At 66.5% G+C, this 24,267-nt stretch overlaps 2 protein-coding genes across 3 annotated transcripts; one reads left to right on the forward strand and one right to left on the reverse strand.

Moving 5' to 3' along the window:
- The first annotated feature begins 71 nt into the window (after positions 1-71).
- Positions 72-10,277, forward strand: FLII (FLII actin remodeling protein). The gene is made up of 30 exons (XM_037385244.1): positions 72-183; positions 967-1,077; positions 2,257-2,328; positions 2,504-2,584; positions 3,085-3,170; positions 3,329-3,490; positions 3,595-3,698; positions 3,804-3,979; positions 4,062-4,219; positions 4,332-4,416; positions 4,715-4,862; positions 4,971-5,104; positions 5,223-5,435; positions 5,517-5,696; positions 5,769-5,851; positions 5,930-6,004; positions 6,244-6,327; positions 6,396-6,567; positions 6,651-6,755; positions 6,984-7,175; positions 7,317-7,505; positions 7,606-7,745; positions 7,831-8,056; positions 8,238-8,392; positions 8,502-8,562; positions 8,658-8,786; positions 8,884-8,990; positions 9,235-9,340; positions 9,447-9,512; positions 9,672-10,277. Exons 1-30 carry the CDS (start codon positions 121-123, stop codon positions 9,804-9,806), a joined length of 3,798 nt encoding a protein of 1,265 aa, XP_037241141.1. The 5' UTR covers positions 72-120; the 3' UTR covers positions 9,807-10,277.
- Positions 10,278-10,409: 132 nt separating this feature from the next.
- Positions 10,410-22,976, reverse strand: LLGL1 (LLGL scribble cell polarity complex component 1). 2 transcript variants are annotated; one of them, XM_037385245.1, is made up of 23 exons: positions 22,799-22,976; positions 19,948-20,045; positions 17,719-17,800; positions 17,500-17,630; positions 16,943-17,101; positions 16,703-16,865; positions 16,478-16,613; positions 16,335-16,389; positions 16,022-16,179; positions 15,723-15,940; positions 15,578-15,645; positions 15,106-15,259; positions 14,593-14,697; positions 14,083-14,375; positions 13,857-14,010; positions 13,624-13,777; positions 13,244-13,527; positions 12,718-12,982; positions 12,491-12,605; positions 12,290-12,384; positions 12,054-12,177; positions 11,879-11,958; positions 10,410-11,642 (listed from the first exon to the last, which is right to left on the reverse strand). In XM_037385245.1, exons 1-22 carry the CDS (start codon positions 22,877-22,879, stop codon positions 11,880-11,882), a joined length of 3,171 nt encoding a protein of 1,056 aa, XP_037241142.1. In that variant the 5' UTR covers positions 22,880-22,976; the 3' UTR covers positions 10,410-11,642; position 11,879. The 2 variants fall into 2 exon arrangements, with proteins under 2 accessions (XP_037241142.1, XP_037241143.1); XM_037385246.1 differs by having other exon boundaries at positions 17,515-17,630; positions 22,799-22,975.
- Between the last annotated feature and the right edge of the window lie 1,291 nt (positions 22,977-24,267).

The raw sequence follows: 24,267 nt of genomic DNA on the forward strand, positions 1-24,267 counted from the left end.
AACAGAACCTGGCTCCACCCTCCCCCGCAGGGCATCACCGCCGGGGCGGGGCCAGGCGCGGGCGTGGTCAGGCGGGGGCGTGGCCGGGCGGCCGCCGGGTCCCCCCGCCCTTCCGCCGCCATGGCGGCCACCGGCGTCTTGCCCTTCGTCCGCGGCGTCGACCTCAGCGGCAACGACTTCAAGGTGCGGGGCGGGGGGAGTGGGGGGAACGGGGGCCGCGGGAGCGGGGGGCAGCCCGGCCGCAGGCCCCGAGCGAGCCCGGGCACGGAGGCCGCAGGGCTTGGTTAGGCCCGGCCCCGGCGCCGCGGGGCGGGGTGATCTCGGCCCCCGGGCGGGGGTGTCTGCCCAGGGCAGCCCCGGAATCTGACCGCACCCCACAGCGCTGTGGGGCCTGGCGGGCCCTGGCCCTCGGCCTCTACGGCTGGGCAGCCCCTGGCTCCCAGCCCGCGGGGCCCCGAGAGCCCGCACAGCTCCCGGTCCCACAGCCCCGGGCGATCCCGGCCGCCAGGTCCCAGTCCCTTAGGACCAGGTGGTCCCAGACCCCCAGGTCCCAGTCCCATAGGACTAAGCAATTCCAGCCCACCAGGTCCCAGTCCCACAGGGCCAGGTGATCCCAGACCCCCAGGTCCCAGTCCCATAGGACTAAGCAATCCCAGCTCACCAGGTCCTGGTCCCATAGGGCCAGGTGATCCTGGACCCCCAGGTCCCAGTCCCATAGGACTAAGCAATCCCGGCTTACTAGGTCCCAGTCCCATACGATCAGGTGATCCAGGACCCCCAGGTCAATCCCAGGCTCCCCCAGGTCTCAATCTCATGGGACTGGGCAATCCCAGCCCCCAGCCCCCAATCCCATAGGGCCAGGCGATCCCAAACCACCCCCTGACCATGCAGGGTCAGTCAGACTCAGGTCCCCAGACCCCTCACCCTGTGGGCCAGGTGTTTTCCTCACCTTCCTCCTCCTCACAGGGCGGCTACTTCCCAGAGCACGTGAAGGCGATGACCAGCCTGCGCTGGCTGAAGCTGAACCACACGGGGCTCTGCTACCTGCCCGAGGAGCTCGCTGCCCTCCAGAAGCTGGTGAGTGGCACGTTTTGGGCAGGGGATGGGTCGCAACGGCTCACAGTGGGGCTGCGGGCTCGGATGGGGCCCTGCACGCCAGTGCCGAGAGCCTGGTGCCTGCCAGCCTCGTGGCTCATCAGCGGATGCTCTGGTGTCTAATAATAGGGCTGAGCTACGTGTGGTTGAAATTGGATGCAGGAGCTGTTGGGAGTAGGGCTGAGACAGGCTTGTACTCGGTTTCACCTTGTTTTCCTAGAAAACCAGACTAAAAACCATGCTTAGATCCTCTGCCCTTTAATAGAAGGGGAAGGTGAAGGTTTTGTAAGGGGAGGATTAAGGTTTTGGGGCTTTTTTTTCTCTCCTCCTTTGCTAAAGATACAAAGAGCAGTAGCTGGCAGTTGCCTGGCTTTGTTTTTTGGGTGGCTCGAATTTTGTCCACGACCAGGCCCTTGGTGGAGTCCGTGGCTAAGCTTTGCTTTGGCAGTGTCCTGCAGCACGTTACGGACGTTGTTCAGTTGGTGTAGACAAACGCAATGCTTTAAATGCTGCCAAAAGTCCTCATCACCGTGCCTGGTGCGCCCTGCTTAGTGGGAGCAAGCGGGGAAGCCCTCCGTGCTGCTCGAAGCCACGCTCCTGCCAGCCCTGCCAGATGCTCAGGGGCCACGGCTAGACTTAAAGCCTGGCATCTTGCCCACAGCCTGACAGTTCCTCCTTTTCCAGAGCAGGTAACAGCTGGGCTGGTGATGTCCAGAGGAAAAAATTTCCCCTGGGCCCTCCTCCCACCCTGCTGGTCCCCACACATTTGCCCGTTTGCAGATCACCCAGTGAGAAGTGTTCCCAAGAACTGGGGTCTGTTTGCTCGGGGACTATACGGGAGTGCTGCGAGCTGGCTCAGCAGCGGCTCAGAGCACCCCAAACCCTGCAGCAGGGCTGGGGTGTCTCAGCCAGCTCTGCCCCAAGTTACGAGGGGTGTGGAGGCAGCGTGGGCATACTGGGGCCAACCAACCAGTTTGAGATGGAGAGTGTCCCAGCAGCCACATTGTGTGGGTCAGGGCTGAGCTCACCCCATGCCTCCACAAGGCCCTTACTCTCCTGGGATCGAGGAGCCCCCATGTTGGTGTGGGGGCCCAACCGCTGCCTTGGGCAGCCCCGGCTGCTCTTTCTGCTCACTGGAGCTTGTCTGGGGCTTCCCTGCAGGAACACCTCTCCGTGAGTCACAACAGCCTCACCACACTCCATGGGGAACTCTCCGGCCTGCCCTGCCTCCGGGTAAGTGTCCCCCTTGTGTGTCCCAACTGCATCGGGGCTGGTGTCCCTAGGCACCTCCTGGCCAGCCCCTGGTTCTGGGGACACGTGAGGATCGTGCCTGGCCACCCCCAGGGGCTCAGCAGGCATCGAGCTGGCACCAGCTGCAGTCGTGCCTCTTTCTCCCTCCCCTTTCTAGGCGATCGTGGCTCGTGCAAACAGCCTGAAGAACTCGGGAGTCCCCGATGATATCTTCCAGCTGGATGACCTCTCAGTGCTGGTAGGTGCAGAGCCTCCTCGGCTAGCGCAGGAGCCAGCTCAGGCTCTGGGGTCCCATTCCCACACCTTGGTGGCCCCTCACGCTTCTTGGGGAACTCAGTGGGGCTGAGGAGCGTCTGAGGGAAAGGTGCAGCGAGTAAATCAGGGCTCAGTGCTGCCTGGTCCGCTTTGACTTTCAGGTGCCCAGGCCATACCTAACTTCCCTGCAGCAAGAGCTCCTGTGCCCCTTCAGCGCCAGTCCCGGCCCTGTGCCCGAGCACTGGGGAAGCTGGCTGCGGGCAGGATAACCCTGTGGCAATGTCTCCTCTAGAGGCTGATGCCACGGCTGGGTTTCCCACACACTCATCCCGCTCCTGCTGCTGGGCACTGGTCCGCAGGGCAGGGCGCAGTGTGGCTGCAGGCAACCTCGTCCCTGGTGGTGCCCCTGTCCTCAGGTGTGGGTGCCGGTTGCTGCAGGCAGGTCAGAGGGGGATCCTTCCTTTGCTTTCTCATTTGTCCCAGGACCTGAGCTACAACCAGCTCACAGAATGTCCCCGGGAACTGGAGAATGCCAAGAACATGCTGGTCCTCAACCTTGGCCACAACAGGTAGGTCCAGGCCAGAGCAGCCATCCCTCCCCAGCCATGGCCACTTCCATTCCGCCACCTTCCTCTTCACTCCGGATCCTGCTGTCTGCCCTTCTTCAAGGGAGACCTGGGGCTGGTACAGGTCCCAGGCAGCCCTGACGATCCCCATATCCCCACAGCATTGAGACCATCCCCAACCAGCTCTTCATCAACCTGACAGACCTGCTCTACCTCGACCTGAGCGACAACAAGCTGGAGAGCCTCCCACCGCAGATGAGACGCCTGGTCCACCTCCAGACTCTCATCCTCAACAACAACCCTCTCCTGCACGCGCAGCTCCGGTAAGGCCCCTTTTTCCAGGCTGGATCCCATGATGCCGGGGCTGGGCCAGGTGCCTGCTCCAGGCCTGACCTGTCTCTGCCCCGTGGTTCTCCATGGCCCGCAGGCAGCTCCCAGCGATGACGGCCCTGCAGACCCTCCACCTCAGGAACACCCAGCGAACACAGAGCAATCTGCCCACCAGCCTTGAGGGTCTGGTGAACCTGGCAGGTAGGGCTGGGGTGCCCAGCCCCACGGTGCGTGGGGCCCTCCACAGGCTCTCTTAAGCCCTGGCGTGGGTCCGGCCGGCGGTGTCACTCTGTTGTCCTCCCCCAGACGTGGACCTGTCCTGCAATGACCTCATCCGCATCCCTGAGTGCCTCTACACCCTGGGCAGCCTGCGGCGCCTCAACCTCAGCAGTAACCAGATCACGGAGCTGTCCCTCTGCATCGACCAGTGGACCCAGCTGGAGACCCTCAACCTGTCCCGCAACCAGCTCACCTCCTTGCCTGTATGTCCCTGCCCGTACATGGTGTCCCTGCCCATGCTTCCATGCCACTGGGTGTCCCTCACCCCGCTATCTCCTTCCCCAGTCAGCCATCTGTAAGCTGACCAAGCTGAAGAAGATGTACCTGAACTCCAACAAGCTCGACTTTGACGGGATCCCCTCAGGCATTGGCAAGCTCGCTAACCTGGAGGAGTTCATGGCGGCCAACAACAACCTGGAGCTCATCCCCGAGAGCCTGTGCAGGTAGAGGACAGCCCTCAGCTAGATCTGCTCTGTCCCCAAGAGGGGACGCGGAGGCTCTGTGGTAACAGGGTGTCACCCAGCCTGGCCCTTCACCAGTGTCTCTGTCCCACAGGTGCTCCAAGCTGAGGAAGCTGGTGCTGAACAAGAACCGCCTGGTGACGCTGCCAGAAGCCATCCACTTCCTGACAGACATGGAGGTGAGAGCCCAGTGCCTGCTCCACCCTGGCTGGGTCCACCAGAGCCCCAGCATGTCCCTGGGATCCCAGGGCTGTAGGGTGGGATGGGTGAGGTAAGGACAAGGGGGTCTTGGGGCCAACACATGCAGTCTGGCCCCCGGTGTGGCCTGGGCAGGCGGTGGATTTGGGCCTCCCTCTGCATCCCCTCAGCAAAGCCCGGGGTGCTCCAGAGGTCTCCTGTCCAACCCCACATCTTCAGTGTCCCCACGAGCCCATGCTGCAGAGCAGTGAGAGGTCTCCTGTCCCCTCTCCTTGGCAGATCCTGGATGTGCGGGAGAACCCCAACCTGGTGATGCCCCCGAAACCGGTGGATCGGACGTCGGAGTGGTACAACATCGACTTCTCCCTGCAGAACCAGCTCCGCCTGGCCGGAGCCTCCCCGGCCACTGTTGCGGCTGCTGCAGCAGGTGAGCGTGCAGGGATGTGGGGGGCAGCACCTTGGGAGCAGCTGGGAAATGAGCTGTGCCCCACGCAAGGTGTCCTGGCTGCTTCTCACCCTGTCCCTGTGTCCCCAGGGAGCGGCACCAAGGACCCGCTGGCCCGCAAGATGCGGCTCCGGCGGCGCAAGGACTCTGCCCAGGACGACCAGGCCAAGCAGGTGCTGAAAGGGATGTCAGACGTGGCCCAGGAGAAGAACAAGAAGATAGAGGTGAGTTCTGGGGTGGGAGAGGGGCCCCGAGCGGCATCACAGCAGTGCCCCCAGCCCACCCAGGTGCTGGCAGGGACCTAGTTGCCCCCAGCTTGGTGACCTGTCCCCATCCCCACAGGAGAGCGGGGAGGCGAAGGCACCAGACCTGAAGACGCGCCGCTGGGACCAGGGCCTGGAGAAGCCACAGCTGGACTACTCTGAGTTCTTCAGCGAGGATGTGGGGCAGCTGCCTGGCCTCTGCGTCTGGCAGATCGAGAACTTTGTGCCCACGCTGGTGGACGAGGCTTTCCACGGCAAGTTCTACGAGGCCGACTGCTACATCGTGCTCAAGGTATGTGGGGAGGACCCAGGGTCCCTCACATCCCCAACCCAGGGCTGCAGCCATCCCATCTCACACCCTGTACCTCCCCAGACCTTCCTGGATGAGAACGGTTCCCTCAACTGGGAGATCTACTACTGGATCGGACAGGAGGCCACTCTGGACAAGAAGGCCTGCTCCGCCATCCATGCCGTCAACCTCCGCAACTACCTGGGGGCTGAGTGCCGCAGCATCCGCGAAGAGATGGGGGATGAGAGCGATGAGTTCCTCCAGGTGAGGCTGACCCCTGGCCCCACATAGCCCCCAGCCCTCCCTGTCCCACCTTCACACTGTCCCTGTCCCTAGGTCTTTGACAATGACATCTCCTACATCGAGGGTGGCACAGCCAGCGGCTTCTTCACTGTTGAGGACACGCAGTACATCACCAGGTACCGCTGGGACATGGGGCTGGGGGATGTGTGGGGCAGGGGGTGCCCCGTGTCCTACCGTGGCTGTCTCTCCCCCAGGCTGTATCGTGTCTACGGGAAGAAGAATGTCAAGCTGGAGCCGGTGGCACTGAAAGGGACATCGCTGGATCCCCGGTGAGCAGGGGGAGCAGCCAGGGAGCACAGGGTCCCTGCGGGGGGACGGGGTGCTGGCAGGGTCCACCCGAGACTTCATAGCTGCAGCTCCATGGTGAAAATTGGCCATGCCAGCACCTTCCTACAAGGATGTGGGTCCAAACCCCACTTGGCAGCCCCAGCAGCTAAGGACCCCCCGGGTGGGGAGCACACTCGGTGCACCCCGTTCCTGACTGTCCTCTCACCTCCGTATCCACCAGGTTCGTCTTCCTCCTGGACCATGGCCTCAACCTCTTCGTGTGGCGCGGGAGCCAGGCCACGCTGAGCAGCACCACCAAGGCCAGGTAGGGCCGGTCAGGGGGCTGGGGGTGCGGGGAGCCCCCACCTGCCATCTCACACGCTGCTGCCGCAGGCTGTTTGCTGAGAAGATCAACAAGAATGAGCGGAAGGGCAAGGCAGAGATCACGCTGCTCACCCAGGGCCAGGAGACCCCCGACTTCTGGGAGGCGCTGGGGGGGCAGCCCGAGGAGATCCGGCCCTGCGTCCCCGATGACTTCCAGCCCCACAAGCCCAAGCTCTACAAGGTGGGGAGCTGCCACCTGTGGGGCTGGTGGAGCTGCCAGCGCCCCGCAGGCCCCCCTCACCCGTGTCTCCATCCCCTCCGCAGGTCGGCCTGGGCCTGGGCTACCTGGAGCTGCCCCAGATCAACTACAGGCTCTCGGTGGAGCACAAGAAGAGGCTGAAGGCTGATCTGATGCCGGAGATGCGCCTGGTAGGATGGGGTGGGGAGGTTCTCCCAGTCTGACGAGTGAGACTGGTTTCATGCCCCCTCTGCCTCCAGCTGAGCCCTGGGAGAGGCAGGTTTGGCCAGCGGGGCCCAGCTGGGGGATGCTCTGCTCTTCCTGGCTGTTCTTTGGGAGCAGGCAGGGCGTTTTCCAGGCAGGAAAGCCTGCAGGTGCCTGACCCCCCCTTCCCCGCCTTTTCCCTGCGGTGCCCGCAGCTGCAGAGCCTGCTGGACACCAAGAGCGTGTACATCCTGGACTGCTGGTCTGACGTCTTCATCTGGATTGGGAGGAAGTCGCCGCGGCTGGTGCGGGCGGCAGCGCTGAAGCTGAGCCAGGAGCTGTGCGGCATGCTGCACCGGCCCAAGCACGCCATGGTCACCCGGAACCTGGAGGGCACAGAGTGCCAGGTAGGGCAGCCCCCGTACCTGTGAAGGGGCACGGACCCCTGGGCAGCAGTGCCAGGGAGGCAGATGATGGCACAGACCCCTCGGATAGGGTGCTGGGGAGGGTGCTGTGGCCCCAGCGGTGTTACCTGCTCTCCGATTTAGGTGTTCAAGTCCAAGTTCAAGAACTGGGACGACGTCCTGCGCGTGGATTACACCCGCAATGCTGAGACGGTGCTGCAGGAGGGCGGCCTCGCCGGGAAGGTCCGCAAGGATGCTGAGAAGAAGGACCAGATGAAGGCCGACCTCACGGCGCTCTTCCTGCCCCGCCAGCCCCCCATGGCCCTGAGCGAGGTAGGGCTGGGGACCATCCCGTGCGTCCCCCGCGGTGCTGGGCCGGATGCTGACAGAGGGGCTGGGTGGCCGCTGGCTGATGCAGCACGTGGGGCCACAGGCAGAGCAGCTGATGGAGGAGTGGAACGAGGACCTGGACGGCATGGAGGGCTTCGTGCTGGAGGGCAAGAAATTCGCTCGCCTGCCCGAGGAGGAATTTGGCCACTTCCACACCCATGACTGCTACGTCTTCCTCTGCAGGTGACAGCCACCTCGTCCCCTCGACTTCCTCCCCAGACCCCCAACCTCCCCCATCACTCACATCATCCCCTGTTCCTGCCCTCAGGTACTGGGTGCCAGTGGAGTATGAGGAAGAGGAGGAGAAGAAGAAGAAGGGTGAAGGCAAAGCAGGGGAGGAATGTGAGGAAGAGGAGGAGGAGAAGCAGCCTGAGGAAGATTTCCAGTGCATAGTCTACTTCTGGCAAGGCCGGGAGGCCTCCAACATGGGCTGGCTCACCTTCACCTTCAGCCTCCAGAAGAAGTTTGAGAGTCTCTTCCCTGGCAAGCTGGAGGTGACGCCACTGCACGCTCCTGGGGGGTGACACAGGGGTCCCCCAGCTTTGCCTCACTGCTCCCCCATCCCCTCTCTGCCCCCCAGGCTAAGGGCAGGGGGTACTGGCAGAGGGGTGCAGCTGGGCTTGGGGTTGTGTTTGGGCCCCCCCCCCGGCCCTGCTGACACCCACCCCTGGCCAGGTCGTGCGCATGACCCAGCAGCAGGAGAACCCCAAGTTCCTCTCGCACTTCAAGAGGAGGTTTGTCATCCACCGTGGCAAGCGGAAGGAGAGGACCAGCCCACCTCAGCCCAGCCTCTACCACATCCGCACCAACGGGGGGGCCCTCTGCACCAGGTCAGCCCCCGGGGGCCACGCCGGGCAGCACCCATGGGTGCCAGGCTGCTGGTGGGGTACAGCGTGCAGCTGCCTGGTCTCTGGCTGACTCTGCCTCGTGTTTCTCTAGGTGCATCCAGATCAACACAGATGCTGGTCTGCTCAACTCGGAGTTTTGCTTCATCCTCAAGGTAGTGTTTGTGGCTGAGCCCCCTCGGGGATGCTCAGCCATTTGGCCCCCCCTCCCCCCCAACCTGGGCCACCCTGCCTCTCTGTGTTCCCCCAGGTGCCCTTTGAGAGCACGGACAACCAGGGCATCGTCTACACCTGGGTGGGCCGGGCAGCCGACCCCGATGAGGCCAAGCTGGCTGAGGACATCATGAACCACATGTTTGATGACTCCTACAGCAAGCAGGTTGGGAGCACAGCGGGGCTGGGCCCTGGCTTACCTGGGTGGCTGTGACCCCTGCAGCAGGGGACAGCCGCGCTCAGCCCTGTCCCTGCTCTTGCAGGTGATCAATGAGGGAGAAGAGCCTGAAAACTTCTTCTGGGTGGGCATTGGGAGCCAGAAGCCCTACGATGAAGACGCCGAGTATATGAAGCACTCCCGGCTCTTCAGGTGGGTCCTGGCCCAGGAGGGGCTGCTCCGATCCGTGCTGTTCCCTATCCTCCTGCAGTGTCCCAGGCCATGCTGGCCTTTGCCAGGGGCTCGGTTCTCCCAAGCTAGCCAGGGCAGTTTCCCACATCTCCCAGGCATCATCCAGCCGAAACAGAACTGCTCCGTCATCTCCCTTCCTTCTGTACAAGCTGAGTCCTAACAAACTCCTGTTATCGATGCCACCACCTTCCACCTCTCCCCACAGGTGCTCCAATGAGAAGGGTTATTTCTCCGTGTCAGAGAAGTGCTCTGATTTCTGCCAGGACGATCTAGCTGATGACGACATCATGCTGCTCGACAACGGGCGGGAGGTGAGCAGAGGGCGGCAGGCTGTCAGGGGACCAGGGACAACGCAGCGGGGGGCCAGGTCTGCCGGTGGCTCCATCAGCTGAGCGTGGCTGCACATCCTTCCCACAGGTCTACATGTGGGTGGGCACGCAGACCAGCCAGGTGGAGATCAAGCTGAGCCTCAAGGCGTGCCAGGTAGGGCCTCCCTCCTGCCTGCTGCTGCGGGGTGAGGATTTGGGCATCTCCATTGTTCCTCGGGGCCCTCATCCTGCCCCCGTGGACGGCGGTGCATGGGAGCACCAGCCCTGGAGGTGCGCAAGCGCTGGGGACCGCCACAGCTGTGCTCTGCCCTAGGTCTACATCCAGCACATGCGCTCCAAGGACCCCACGCGTCCCCGCAAGCTCCGGCTGGTGCGGAAAGGCAACGAGCCTTGGCCCTTCACCCGCTGCTTCCACGCCTGGAGCGTCTTCCGCAAGCCGCCTGCCTAAGGGCTGGGGGCACCCCGTGCTCCGGCCACAGCCCCCCTGGCATGGCCGGACCCCCCAGCACCCTGCACACACGCCTGCTCCCAGCCAAGCACCACTTGGAGCCACTTCTCCCCCGAGCTGGGGCCAGCAGGCAGCACTGGGGCTAAGCCTTTGTCCCCCCCTTCTCTCAGCCCGGGGTCCAGTTCAGCCCCTTCCCTTCCTGGGGGCGCATACATGGTGGTGTGGGCCCCTGTTACACCTTGCTGGGATGATGCTGCCCCAGGCTAGTGCTGAGCTCCCCCTACAACTGGGGGACAGGAGTGTTTCCCAGTTTGGGTGGGAGGATGCTTTGCTAAAGAGCACTGGGGGGGGCGAAGGGGGCTCAGCCCTGGGCCTTACAGCTGGCCCTGCTGTCCTGCGGGGGCACAGACCCCCAAGGAGGGGCCCAGCCTGTCAGTATCATATCAATAAAGGCTGCACTTCTCACGCTGAGGCCGTGCCAAGCTCTGACTGCGCCTGTCTTGCTCCGAAGTGGGGGTTCCCCCACCTCAATCCTGCCCCTCCACAGCTCAGGGGGCACTGGCGCCCACCCCGCTCCTGGCCCACCGCCCAGGCTCCCCGAACAGCTGCAGCCCGGGCAGTTGATATTAAATGCTTTATTTTCAATATTAAAAACCAGTATTTTTAATATCTAAACAATGCTAAATTCATCTTACCAAAAAAAATGGATGAGGTGGGGGGGGGGTTCTACCAGGGACACTACAGCCCCGGCCTCAGCAGGCAGCGCCTGCACCCAGGGCAGCACTGCCTTGCCTGGCCCCCACCCCCCGCCACACACGTACCGCAAGAGAGCCTAGGGGGTCCAGAATGACCACAGGTCCCCAAAAAGGAGAGGGGCAGGTGCCAGGCTGAGCCCCAGAGCCACATAGGGACAGCCGCCATGGGTTGGGGGACAGCTGGCATCACCACAGCCCCCTGTGAGGGGAGCCCAGGGGGGATTTGGCACAGTGACACCCTGGGGTAAGGGGGGGGGGGGGGCGGGCAGCCCGGCCTGGGGCAGCCCCATGCCCCATCCACACCCCCCCCAGCACCAGCACGGTCCAGGGGCAGGAGCCGGCACGTCCCCGGCAGCACCGTCCCATCCCAAACCCACCCGTGGCAGGAATTAGTGTCAGAAAGGAGCAGCAGGCACGGAGCCCAACCTGGAGAATAGCCCTTGGAGAAGCCACTGAGAAAAAGGCCACCTGTGACCCCCCACCGTGCCCCTCCCCGGGCTGCTCAAGCCCTCCAGTGCCCACCTGGGAGCCAGGGGGACCACGCTGGGCTCCCCTGGGAAGGGGACAGTCCCTGTGCAGCAGCCAGAGCCTCCCGGCGGGCAGGGACGGGGCTGTAAACTGCAGGGAGCCGGGCATGTAAACACAGACCAGGGTAGTGGGGGGCCGTGCCTGGGGGCTCCCAGCCCCCCACCTCCCCGAGGGACCAGAATCAGGGGACAAGGAGGGTCCTCGAGCCCCAGCCCTCCTCACGGAGCCAGGGAAGCAGCAGCATCCCGCGGGAAGGGGGTTCTGGAGCAGGGGACAGTGACACTCGACCACGTATAAAAAAGAAAATTATCTTCCCCGGGAAGAGTTTGTGCATCACGACCCTCGGCTCGGGGCCAGCAGGGGGGCCGGGGCCGGCGGCCGGGCAGGGGGGCGCAGGGGGAGTGAGCCAGAGCCGGGGCGAGCCGGCAGCCAGCGTGGATGTTAGACAAGAGGCGCGTCTACGTTACATGGGGAGGGGGCGTGGGGGGGGTCCAGTCGAGTCGCGCGTCCCGGGAATCCGAGCACTGAGATGGGTCGGGGAGGCCAGCAATGCCTGCGGGTGACACAGCCCTTAAGAAGGGGCTGGGGGGCCCCAGGGTATAATCCCCCCCCGCTCCCCCTTCCTCTACGAGTCCCAGGGACCACCGCCCCATCCTCCCTGTGATGGACGGGGATGCCGGGGCGCTGCATTGGGGTCCCAGCTCCGAACCCCAACGTGCCCCAGGGTTTGCAGCCAGAGCCATGTCCCCGCCCTGTGCCCACCCTGGGGACCACCGGCCCCTCACACACCTCACTTGATGAGAATCCCCGTGAGCCGGGCTTCATCCTCGCTGGCGTTCCTCAGGTTCCTCTCCGCTTCCTCTGAGGACCTGGGGCAGAGCAGGGTGAGAGGCAGCCGGGGACACCGCTGCAGCCCCTTGCCGCTGGCCGTGGGCACTGGTCCCACCATTCCACCCCCACTCACGCCAGGAAATCCTTCACTTCCTCCACAGTGATGTCCCCGGTGGTGTCCAGCGGGTTCTCCATGCTGCTGTTGGGAGAGTCGATGGGGCCGGGCGAGAAGGTGTCTGGGTGCTCCTCGGGGGACCCTGGGGAGCCACAGGGACAGAAGTGTTGCGGGGCAGCCACGACATGGGGCAACCCCTGGAGCAGGGCCCACGGGGATGCAGCGTGCATGGCTGGGACAGGGTGGTCACTCACGGTCACTGTCGGTGGGGGAGTGCTGGCCCTCAGGGCTGCGTGGGACGTGGGTGCCATTCGCCTGCGGCAGCTTCGGTGTGACGGTCAAGCTGTTGCTGGAAGGAAAGACAGGGAGAAGTTACTGCTGGAGCCGGTGCTGCAGGGCGGGTGCACAGGGGTGCTGCCACAGCAAAGCCCCCATGCCACCACGGCATGTCCCACCTGAAGCAGGAGGTGTCCTGGAGCCGGGCGATCTCCAGCCGGCACAGCGGCTCCGTCACGTTCCTGGCACTCAGCGAGAAGCGCTCAAACTCAGACGGTGAAATTAAGTAGAAACCTAAGGAACAGGGACAACAAAGAGCCTCAGGGACCCCCTCGTGGGGCTGCAGCTGGAGACAACGTCCCATCTACAAGGGATATCACCCCCAGCGCCGGGCTGGTGCCCTCACCCTGGCCATGCTTGGTGAAGACGCAGGAGGCGATGCCACTGATGTCCTCCTTGCGGATGCAGCCGTAGTGGACCTGGGGCCGCAGGCTGGGCACGGTGAAGATGTGGATGTCACCCAGGTTGGTGAGACAGGCCAGGCAGTTCTCCAGCCGCTCCTCGGAGCCGGCGCTGGCCAGGCTCACCAGGGCCACCTTCCGCACCCGGCAGCCCTCGTGCGCCGTCAGCTTGAACTTGGTCTTGGCACTCACTTTGGGCAGCGTGAAGACCTGGGGGGGCAGGAGGAGCCAGGTGCTGGGGTGAACAGGAACCTGCAGAGTTCTGGTTCTGGGGGACACCCGAGCAGCCTCCCGCAGTGGAAACCCTTGGCAAAGGGCAGCACCCTGGGGACAGGCACAGGGGTGCCCGGGACCTGGCCAGTCATCTCCAGCCCCATTGCTGCACCCAGAGGACACCCAGAGAGGACATGGGACACGTGTGTGTGGTGGGCCCTATCCCTGCCATGGCACGGCACTGAGCCCCACGCTCACCTTGAACTGCTCCTCAGAGGAGATGAGCATGGAGTGGCTGCCCTGCATGTCGGGGGCCTTGGCCAGGTCCCGTGAGACCTCGTAGGGCTCGGGCAGGGGGTTCCCTCGCCCATCCAGCACCGCGATGGCCACCACCGGTGCCCGGTGCATCAGCTGGATCTCCTTCCCTAGCACCGCCTCCACCGCCCGCTCCGAAAACTTCTCCTGCGACGGCACCTCCAGGGCGTAGGCGAACACTGAGCCGGAGTTGGTGCCTGCCCACATCGTGGGGCCGTGGTGCGCGGCTGCAGCGACGGGAGCGGCGTCAGAGCCCCCTCCCCACAGCGTGGCACCGGCCAGACACAGCCTGGGGGCTTTTCCCGGGGAGGGGGGAGCCTCACCGTCTCGGAGGAAGGTGTCGGCGAAGTAGAGGCACCGCACCACCCCTGAGAGCGAGTCGTCAGCTGAGCGAGGCTCGATCCGCCGCTGCACAGGTGTCATCTCCACCTCAGGGGGTCCTGCCTGCTCTGCCAGCTGCGCGTTGGCCTCCTGCACCTGGGGAGGGGGACACGGGGGTCAGCCCCTGCCCAGCGGGGATGGGGGTCAGCCGTGGCGGCCCCCACTGACTGCCCACCTTGCTGGAGGGGCTGCTGGCGTTGAGCCTCTTCTTGCCCGACACCCGGCTCTTGCGGATGCGGCGGAAGGACTGGCGCAGGGACTTCTTGAGGGACTTCACGCGGGACAGGGGCCCCTCCATGGCCAGCGAGTCATTGGGGTGCAGAGTACACCTGCAGGCACCGACACCGCTCAGCACCCGGACCCCCACCACGTCGCCCCCCGGCACCGAGATCCCCCCTTACCTGGCCAGCACGGGGTTGCGCCGGTAATAGTCGAAGAGTCCAAAGCCGTGGCTGGTGCCAAAGGCCACGAGGTTCCACTCGGAGTGGAGGGTGACGGCGGTGACAGCGGCGGGGGGCACGCACTGCACCAGCACGCTGGGCTGGAAGCCGGGGGCAAAGGGCAGGGGGCCGTTCCTGGGGGCCAGCCGGTCATGGCCCTTCCAGGTGAAGCCCTCGCGGTCCTGCAGCAGGTCCACCGTGGCCACGCTGACCGCATGCTCTGACTTCTCGTCACTCAGCTCCATCACCAGCACCTGCAGGGGACAAGCACGGATAGCGGGGGACACATGCCAGACCCACCCAGGACAGCCACTCCACTGCAAGCCAGGGGCTAAACCCAGCAGGGAGGAGCCCTTCGTGGACCGGCGTGGGGTTCTGCAGGGTCTGTAGCCCCCCGTTGTCCTGTGGGTCCCAAGGTGGGGAGCCAGGAGGTGCCCAGCAGCCCCCCTGCTCTGCGTCCCAGCACCCTACCTGCCCTGCCGTGCCGGCCACCACCATCTTGGCTGTGTACTTGCAGAGCGCGATCTTCTGCACGCCCAGGCGTGGGTCGTCACTGTAGGGATCAAAGCAGCCCACCTGCGGAAGGGATGGGGGGGGGGGCGTTGGCACCTTCACAGAGCTGTGGGGCAACCCCCCGGTGCACCCCCACATCCCCCCACCAGCTGGCAAGTACCGGCTGTGGCGCACGGGCTGCTCCGGGCATCGCACCCAGGAAAGGTCTGTCCCCACGTGTCCCCCAGCTCTCCCCCCGTGCCGGGGCAGACCCGGCAGGACAGGGCATGTGGAACAAATGTCCCTTGTGTCCCCACGGGGCATCACACAGCAGCTGTGCCCCGAGCCCCAGGACACGTCCCCGGGGCCCAGCCGGGATGGCTCCGGCAGGTGCATCCCCTGTGCCCGCCTCCGGGCTTGTGCCCCCCTCCCGGTGACAGCAGAGGCAGGGGGATGCTGGGGTCCACAGCAGTGTCCCCCCAGGGACCTCACCTTGCGGAAAGGCGGCCACTCCTCCTCGCCCGCTTGGTTGAGGCTGTCATTGTGCTCACAGTCCATCTGGAAGATGCTGGCGGTGCCCAGCTTGTAGAGGGGCTTCAGGGAGACCCCCGAGGCGTCCCAGAACCGCACCGTGCCATCCTCGTGCCTGGGGCGGGGGGGAGGCCCTGTGAGCGCAGGGCCCTGACATCTGCCCAGCTAACAAGAGCCGCCTGTGTGCTGGCGGCCACCGTGCCAGAAGGGAGGGGGACAAGGGGGATAACGCAGTGGATGACACACTCCTGCCCAGCCATCAAGCTGAACAAGAGCGGGTCAGCCCACCCAGCACGAGTGGCTGGACACACACACACCCCCCCCAACCCCATCCCACTCCCCACCGCAGGAAGGGGCTGAGGATGTGCATCCCCCCACCTCCCCGGCACATTTTGGGCTTCCCAGGCCCCTTCCCCACTGCCAGGTCACTCACCCAGTGAGGAGAAGCCCCCTCTGTGTGGGCTCCTGGGCCAGGTTCTTCCCCCCATCGATAGGCCAAGCCTGGAGGGAGGGATTCACCAGTCAGCCTGTCCTGGGGGGCTTGGGGATCCCCCCTCCCCGCCATGCCCATCACTCACGGCGGAGGAGAGCCGGGGGCTCTGCTGCTCGCCAGCACTGATGATCCTCTCCCAGAGCTTGAGGGGCACGTTGGAGACGTGGCAGGAGCAGGTGATGGCAGAGGAGTGGAGCGGCGCCAGGTACGGGGCAGGGATGGTGGGCCAGCCCGGTGTCTGGAGGTCGATGGCCACCAGCTCTTCCTCCACCAGCACCACGAGGGCACGGGGGTTCTCAAAGCCTGGTCAAGGGGGAGACAGCTGCTGCTAGCAGAGACCCCCCCGCACCGCTCGCTCCCCAGGGCCGCCCCAGCGGGACGTACCTCCCTCGGGCACCTCGGCACTCTGCACGGTGAAGAAGTCGATGACACGGGAGGTGAAGTCAAGCGTGGCCAGGGTCTGGCCCTGCAGCACGCTGACACAGTGCCGGTCGCCGTAGCTGGCCCGCGGCATCCCCCCGCTGAAGATGATGAAGGGGTTCCTGGGTGGGATGAAGCAGCTTCCATCAGACTCCAGACCTCACACGGCACTTTCTCTGCAGCCCACGTGCCCCCCGTCCCCATGTCCATCACCAGCCCACCCTGGCTGCTGGGGAGGTGCCCACCAGAGCATCCCCCCCATGCTTCAGGGACATACCCCGACTCGCAGGTCCGCCAGAGGATTTTGCTGATGGCTTTGCAAGGGAACGGACCTGAAACGAAAACATCCACCCTGTGTTACAGCACCAGGACAGGGCAACCGGCCCCCAACCCCACGACTCCCCTAGCTGACCCCCGTACCATAGGGGATGGTGGACATGACGGGCTGCTGGGTCCTCTGGCCGGCACCGCTCACCGCCCAGACCATGTACCCACCGTCGCTGTGGGAGCTGACGATGCTCTTCCCGCTCTGCTCCCAGGCCAGGCTCTCCAGCTGCTGCGGGGGCAGACAGGGGGCTCGATACCCAGGATGGGGGACACAGACACGAGGCCGTGTCCCCGCCAGCCCCCTGCCAGCCCCGGTACCTGGTTCCCCAGGAAGACGTGCTGGACGGCGCGCGTGCTCTGCTCCCAGAGGACCACCAGCCCCCGGCTGTACCCGATGAGGAGCCGACTACAGTCGCGTGGGTGCTCCTGGATGGACTCCACCGGCCCCAGCGCCTTCCCGCAGCGGTAGTCATCAGGAACACTGAAGGGGGGGCAACGCAAGGAGGTGAGGGGGCGCTGGGGGTGGTGAGGAGGGGGTGTGGGGCTGGCAGGGCTCACCTCTGCAGGATCTCATCTGGGAAGAGGGTTTTGTCCTCCAGCAGCGTCAGGGCAGGCAGGGCGAGGAAGTACACTGCACCGCCTTCGGTGCCCAGGCAGGCCACTGCGCCCGTGGACATCGGCAGGACCACCGTCACACGAGTGATGCCGGGGGAGCAGCTGGAAGGGGGAGCGGGGGGCTGCGTCAGCCCCAAGTTGGGTCTGGGGCAGGGCAGAGAGACCCCAAACCTCCCCTGCCCCGATGCTGCATCCCCAACCCCCCTGCCCCAGGAGGACAGGGACAGCCTCAGCGCTAATAGCAATTAGAGCCATTAATCACCCTCAGGCCCTGCCAGCACCTATAACAGTCCCGGGGCTGTGTTCCCCCGCCCCCCGCAGCATCCCAGTCAGGATCAGAGAAGCGTCCCGGTGAGGAAACTACCGCCACCAAAGGGACCTTGGCCACCATCCCGTCCAAGCAGGGACGGCTGCTCCCACGCGCCATTCCCAGCCGGCATCAGTATCGCTCCCAGCCGCAGCCCCGCGGGGGAGCGGTGGGGACCCCCCCAGGCAAGTACTCAGCGCTGTCGGACCCTGGGCGTCCCGGGAGGCCGAAGCTGCGGGTCCCTTGCAGGTGGGAGCAGCCCTCCTTCTGGCAGACCTCCCAGAGGTGCAACGTGTTGTCGTCCAGCAGCGAGAGGAGCCAGCCCTGGGGGTGGGGGGGGGGACACACAACAGTGGGGTGGGTGGGGGAGTTGGGGGGCTGCTGCTAGGCCCCCCCAGGGACACCCACCTACCTGGCCATGGAGGAAATGCAGCTGGGTGACGGTGGCCGTCTCCTTGTGCAAACCCGTCAGCTCCACGCCCGGCGCACCGTATCTGGGGGGACCGTCAAAGAAATAACGAAGGTAGAGCCCACCCCACCCCCCAACCCTCAGCAAACCCCCAGACCCCCCCAAAATTCCCCCAGGACACAGCTCTGCCAGCAGGCACCAGTTCAGCCCCATGGCCCTCGGGAGAGGCAGGGCTAGAGCATCCCTGGCGGCATGCCACGCCGGAGCCGGCTTTGGTACCACCATCCCAAGCTGGGATCCACCCAGCACCTCCGAGCGCGACGCCCCGGGTCAGGATGCGGCCGACACGTGGCCGGGGTGGGTGTGCAAGGCCAAGCTGGCTCCTGCCCTCTGCCAACTCCTTCTTCCCGGCCGCGGGGCCATGGCTGTGCAAAGGCGCCAGCAGCCCCGGCCAGCCCGGCACACGGGCAGCAGGGTGGGGTTCGGCATGCACCGGCACAGCCTCACTCACCCGACTGGTCCCAGCTCCTCCGCCGGCAACGCTGCTCAGCAGGAACTGGGGCAGGACCCGTGCAGCAGCTCCAGCACCCCACCGTGCACCCCAACCTGTCACCCCCCCGACACCCCCAGGTCTAGCCAGCTATTTCACCCAGCCCGGCGTCGCCGGTGCACTGCACAGCTATGGCTCGGCACACAGTGTGCCGGGGGCTTCTGCCAGCCATGCCAGCCAGCCCCTGTGGTCCTCGCCACCAAGAGTCACCCCGGTGCCCTCGGCGCAGGCAACCAGCCCGGCAGCTCTGCCCAGACCAACAAGCAGGAGCTGGCTGGCCGTGCCGGGCCAGAGCCACAGAGGCTTTGGGAAGGCCAGATACAGAGCACCTGAGGGGGAGTGCACAGGGGGCTCTGGGCACTATGGGGGCAGGGGATGCCACCCAGCCTCGCTCGCCCTGGGGTCCTTCCCCACCCAAAATGGTGCCACAGGCCAAAAGGCAGGCAGCCCTCAGGGCAAGTGGCCAGGGAATGCTGGTGGCACCAGCTCACTGCAATGTGGGTCCAAGACCAGGGACCCCCAGATGCTGCAGGAGATGCCTCAGGCGCTGGCAGCCCTGTGATGCCAGGTTGTCTGCAGCCAGATCCACCCAGCCCGGCTAGGGAGCACCCATGGGTGCCCCCACTAACCAGTAGCACCAGTCAAGCCAGCTCCAGCTGCTGCCTCGTCTGGCCCCGGCACCATGAGCCTCCAGAAGCATCTTCTTAGTAGCAGCCGGCATGGGGCCAGGTGGGCACCAGCTGCAGTGCCACGGGCAGGACAGTGCCACCCCACTGCCAGCCCCGAGCCGGGTACCACCCCAAAAAGCATCCCCGCAGAGGATGCTCAGGGCACGTAGCTCCCCAAAACAGCGGCTCCGCAACCCCCGAGGGGGTTTAACGGTGGGGGGGGGCGGTGGCTGGAGCCAGCGTCCCACGGCGAGGCGGCCAAGCGGAGCAGCCGGCGACATCGCGGCCGGACTGGCACTGGGGCGGCCCAGGCAGGGGGAAGAAAAAAAAAAAAAAATCGCCATCTTTGTGCTCAGAAGGCGGCGAGCTGCTGGCCTGGGGGAGGGGGAGCGCAGCGGGCCCCCCCCTACCCTGACCCCAACCCGGGCACAGCCGCCCCCGCGCCCCCCCGCACGCCCACCCCGCATTCCTGCGGCGCGGGGCCCCCGAGCGCGGCCGCATCCAGCCCTGGCCGCCCGCCAGCAGCCCTCTGAAGTCTCCCTGCACGCCGCCGGCAACAAAGCCCAGCCGGGCCCTGTGTCGTCGTCGTCCAGCCCCCCCGAACCCCCCACCCGGGACCAGGCTCTGCGCCCACCACAGCCCCCCACCCCGGCGCCAGGCTGGCCAGAGGCCCCGCTGCTCCCCCCACCCCGCTCCCCAAAGGCTGCACGGAGGAGGCCAGGATGGACACGAGTCTGGTGGGAAAAGGGGGGTGACAGTGGGAAGCACCCGCCACCTAGGATGCCCCCCGGGGTGGCCGAGCCCCTTTGCTCCCCCGGCGTTTTGGGGTTTCCACTGGCCACCCCCTCCCCAGCTGCAGCCCAGCTGGACGGAGGGACAGCAGCCAGCAGAGTTGGGGGACGGCGCTGCTGGATGGGCCGGCAGGAGCATGGCCACATCTCCCGGCATCCCCCAGGATGGGGGGATCTGGGGGGGGGGTCCTTACCTCCTGCCCTGGCAGGGGGAAAAGGATACAGCTTCACGGCTCCCGCCTTGGTGCCAATGGCCATCACACGCAGGACAGGGTCGTAGGCCAGGGCGCTGGGCTGGCTGGGGAAGCCGTGCTCCACCGTCTGCCGCGGGGACAGGCACGTCAGAGCCGGGACCCCCAACCCCTGACCCCCCCCCAAGCCCCCCCGGCCCCAATCCTGCACCAGCCTGAGCTTCACCCCTGCGGTGGATAACCCTGAGGATGCTGCCTCGTGCCCCACTGCCACCAAGGGGGTCCACGGGGAGGGGGGGACATCACTCCTCCCCCACTTTCCACCTGACACCCCAAACCAGACCAAACCCAACAGCCACACCGCGAGCACATGCTGCCACTTTGCGGAAGGGACCCCCTACTCCAAACCCCCTGCCCCAGGCACGGGTGCCCCAGGACGCGGTTAGCAGGGTCCAGCTGCCCCCCACAAGCAGGCAGGACCCCACTGCACACATCCCCAGGGGTCCGCAGTGCAGGGTGGCAGAACCAGGCAAGCGGGACCCACCAGCGCCAGGGACATCCCCGCCGGAGCCGCATGCGGCCCGCAGGCACCTTCCCAAGGAAGTCCCGGCCGGTGACGGCGTGCCCGGGCTTGCCGGCTGGGGAAGGGCTGCCCGCCTGGCAGCAGGGGGACGCGGGGGGCACCCACCGCCCTGGCCCGCGGCGAGGGGACCGCGGGGCTCCCGGGGGCAGCTACGCTGAGCAGCCGCGGCGCGATCAGACGATACGGAGGCCGCTGGAGCCAGACTGGCCGGATCCTGACCCGCTCCCTTTGTCTGGGGCAGCTGAGAGGCGCAGCGGGGTGGCTTTTCACACCCGCCGGCACAGCCACCATCACCCTTGTGGCTCCCCGGTCCCCTCCGAAGGGCCACCTTCAGGAGCGTGCCAACATCCCCAGCCCATCCAGGGGATCCCAGCCAGGCTGGGGGGCAAGTCAGTGGATGCTTGTGGGTGCCGATCCCTGTGGCAGCCCCACACAGGGTCACCCCGAATCCCCCCGGGGATGCACGCTGCGCCACAGGATGGCGGCGGGAGCTGGGACAGCAGCAGCAGCGTGGGGACGCCCTGGTGATGCTTTAGGCTGGGGACCAACACGCCGATGATGGCGAAGACCCAGCAGCACTCCCCTAAAAGCATCTTCCCCACTGCCCTGCACCCCCAGCCCGGAGCGGGGAGCCGGCTGGCAGCCCCCCACACGCAGCCCTTCCTCCGCCCGGCAGCGGGGCCGCATCCGGCAGGCTGTGCCGGCCCAGCCAAGGCGCGCTGCCGGCCAAATTACAGCAAATCCCAGGCAGATCTGGAGCTCGGGAGGAAAAACAACTGTTAATGGGAGGCAGGTGGGCAGCCAGCGGCCCCAGAGCTGGGCCGGCCGGAGCTGGGCTGCTTCCCGGCCCCCCCGGGATGCCCCCCAGGGTGCAGACCCCCCAGAGTGCCCGCTCAGGCAGGATCCAACCGTGGGACCCCGGTCCCCAAAAGCAAGGGGGGGCTCCGGCTGGGCTGAGCATCGCACCGCAGCTGGACCCTTGCCCACAGCGGTGAGTGTGGGGGGGCAGGGCTGTGCTGAGGCAGTGGGTGCCGGCTCTGACCCCCCACCCACCCCCGGCACACCCGAACATCTCCCGGCCCGGCTGCGCTGCAGGGGATCCGGGGGTCCCTCCGGTGCATGCCACAGTTCCCACCGTGAGTTTGGGCAAGCGCCCGACGCCGGTGCCAGGATGCTGCCGAAGGATGGACGGACACGGGCTGGGCTCAGCCGGGGCCGCGGCCAGTTCCTCAGCCCCGGGGCCAGGGCAGGAGGGTGGTCCCAACACCGCGGGGCTCCCGGGACGGGGCGCACCCAGCCCCAGGGGGGCACCCACCGCTGTGCCAAGGCGCCGAGGGAAGGGTCCGGCACCCGAGGGCTCACAGGGTCCCTCCCTGGTTGTTTGACAATCCCGGGGGGGTCCCCAAAACACATCATGGGACTTGAGCAGGAAACGTCCCCAGTGCCAGCGGCAAGGGGGGGCCAAGCTCTGGGCTCTCAATGCCTCCAGCCCCCCAGAGACACATCTTTGGGGTGCAAGGGGACGCCCCAGCCCCAGGCCCCATCACCACAGCCCCTCCTCTGGCACCAAGGGTCCAGCCCCACCATATCCCACCCCTGGAAGGGCTGTGGTGAGGGGCTGAGCCCCCCTCCCATAGGGGTTGCAGCCCGGGGTGTTCCGGGGCCAGACAGGGCGGGGGGCCGTGGGGCACCCCAAAACACTGCTGCCGGCGAACGATGCCTGGGGAAGCCCCGGGGCAGGGGCAGTGCGGGCACTGGGGTGCTCAGGGGAGCCCCCGCCCCGGGGGGGCTGGAGAAGGGGGGTGCTGTGCCAGTGAAGGGGTCACATCCTGCCCCTGGGAGCCCCCCGGGTGCAGGAGGGGCTGCACCCTGCAGCGGGGGTGCCCACTGCGCCCCAGAGGAGGAGGGCAGCCCCCCAGCGCGCCCCCCCGGGGGTCCCGGTACCCCTCCGGGGGGGTGCATCCCCCGCGGGGCGTCCCTCCAGCCTGCAGCCGGGGGTCCCCCGCAGCCGGGGCGCTGCCCCTCCAGGGGGTGGCCGCTGCCCGGCCTCAGAGCTGCTCCCGGGGGAGCTGGGGGCCCGGTGCGCCGCGCCCCCCTCCCGGCGCTGCACCCCGGTACCGGGGGGGGCGGTGCCCCGTGCGCTGCTCCCCTCCCCGGGTACCGGAGCCTGCGCCACCAGGGAGCTGCCCGCACCCCGCTCCCGGGACCCTGCCCGACCCCCCCGGTGGCTCTCGGTGGGGGGGGGCGTGTGTGTCCCCCAGCCCGGGCTCCGGCACCGTGCCCCCCCGCCCCGGACGCACCTTGCTGAAGGCGAAGAGGTCGTGGCGGAGGCGGTCGCGGTGCGGGTCGGCACCCTGCCGCCGGAACCGAAACTTCATCATGGTGGGGCCGGTGGCGGCGCGGTACCGGGCGGGGCGGGCGGGGCCGGCGATCCCGGGGCCGGTGCCGGGGCGGTGCAGTGGCGGGGCCGCTCCCGGGACGGGCGGGGCCGCTCCCGGGACGGGCGGGGCCGGGGCGGGGGGCGGGGCCGGGTGGTCCCGGTGCGGGTCCCGCTCCCGCTGCGGGGTCCCGGTGCGCGCGCCGAGCGCCGAGCGCCGCGCGCCGAGCCCGGGCAGGCACCGCCGCGGCGGGGCGGGGCACGATCTTGATTGACAGATCGAACCACCAATCAGCGTAGGTCTACGCACACCGCGCGGCGTAGCCCCTCCCTCCCGCGCTGCGCATGCCCCGCCGCGGGGGACGATGGGATATGTAGTTCCCACCCTGAGGCGCCCTCTGTGGGCGCTTTTTTTTTTTTTTTATTTGTTGTTGTTGTTGTTGTTGTTGTTGTTAGCTCTTTTTTCCGTTTTTTTTTTTCTCTCCGGGATGGTGTTGACGTACGGGGTGGGGCGGGCCAGAACAGCGAGGGCACCCCCAGGCCATCGCTCCCAGCCACAGGGCCTGCACAGCCATGAGGTGTCGGGGATTCAGGGCCTCATCCTGCCCCATGGGCCCCAACGCCATGGGGCGCCTCAGTGACATGGCGGCACCCTGGCTACGGGGCCCTGTGCCAGCAGACGTGCTGAGCGGGGCCGTGCTCAGCACCCTGCCGGCTCCCACCATTAGTATTCGGGCCCTGTCCCCCGGCTGGCACCTGCTTGTTCCCACCACAGCGGCTGGCACCGCCATGCCCTGCTCTCCCACAGCAGTGGCCCAGGGTGGGGGAGCACCCTGCCCTGCGCCCGGGTTTGGGGTGAGTCACCCCAGGCAGGGCAGGGCTTCCCCTCCCTGCTGACTAACCCCAGCCCCAGGGAAGATGCCACACTGGGGTGACGCAGCCTTTGGGGTGGGAAAAGAGCCTGGGGGGAGCAGGGGATGCCCTAGCAATGGGCTTCCAGATGGATGGAGGGTAGGGGGCTAACCCCACATGCAGCACTAGGGCTCCAGGACAGGAGCTCATTGCTGGCAAACAGAAGGCCACCATGCCAGGTCAGCAGATGCCATCCAGCCATGGCATCCCCTCTCTGGCACCCATCCACTGCCATCTCCCTCTTGCAGGAGGAAGGTGCAGGGCAGGGAGGGCAAGGAGCTCCACATGGGATCAAAGCACGGGGTGCAGTCCCCCCTCAGCGAACTGGGGCCGTTGGGGCACTTAGGCACCAGCTACGGCAAATATCCACATTTGCTCCCCAGCCCCTGGGGAGGGAGAGAAAAGGAGAAGAGCCAGCAGCGAGCCCCGTCCCCGCTTTCTAGGGCAGTGCAGGAGGAACAGACATTGCATTTGGCCACC

The sequence above is a fragment of the Falco rusticolus genome, chromosome 4 (genome assembly GCF_015220075.1).
Source record: "Falco rusticolus isolate bFalRus1 chromosome 4, bFalRus1.pri, whole genome shotgun sequence".
Classification (NCBI taxonomy): domain Eukaryota; kingdom Metazoa; phylum Chordata; class Aves; order Falconiformes; family Falconidae; genus Falco; species Falco rusticolus.

Bases quoted from the DNA above. Each gene is read 5' to 3' on its own strand.
- LLGL1 (XM_037385245.1), bottom strand. From the start codon at position 22,879: ATGATGAAGTTTCGGTTCCGGCGGCAGGGTGCCGACCCGCACCGCGAC. The intron at 20,046-22,798 runs GTGCGTCCGGGG...TCCCCGCGGCAG, and splicing joins ACCTCTTCGCCTTCAGCAAG to ACGGTGGAGCACGGCTTCCC. The intron at 16,390-16,477 runs GTACGGGGGTCA...TTTTCGTTTCAG, and splicing joins CATGTCCACCATCCCCTATG to GTCCGTTCCCTTGCAAAGCC.
- FLII (XM_037385244.1), top strand. From the start codon at position 121: ATGGCGGCCACCGGCGTCTTGCCCTTCGTCCGCGGCGTCGACCTCAGC. The intron at 4,417-4,714 runs GTGAGAGCCCAG...TCTCCTTGGCAG, and splicing joins ACTTCCTGACAGACATGGAG to ATCCTGGATGTGCGGGAGAA. The intron at 7,176-7,316 runs GTAGGGCAGCCC...TCTCCGATTTAG, and splicing joins TGGAGGGCACAGAGTGCCAG to GTGTTCAAGTCCAAGTTCAA.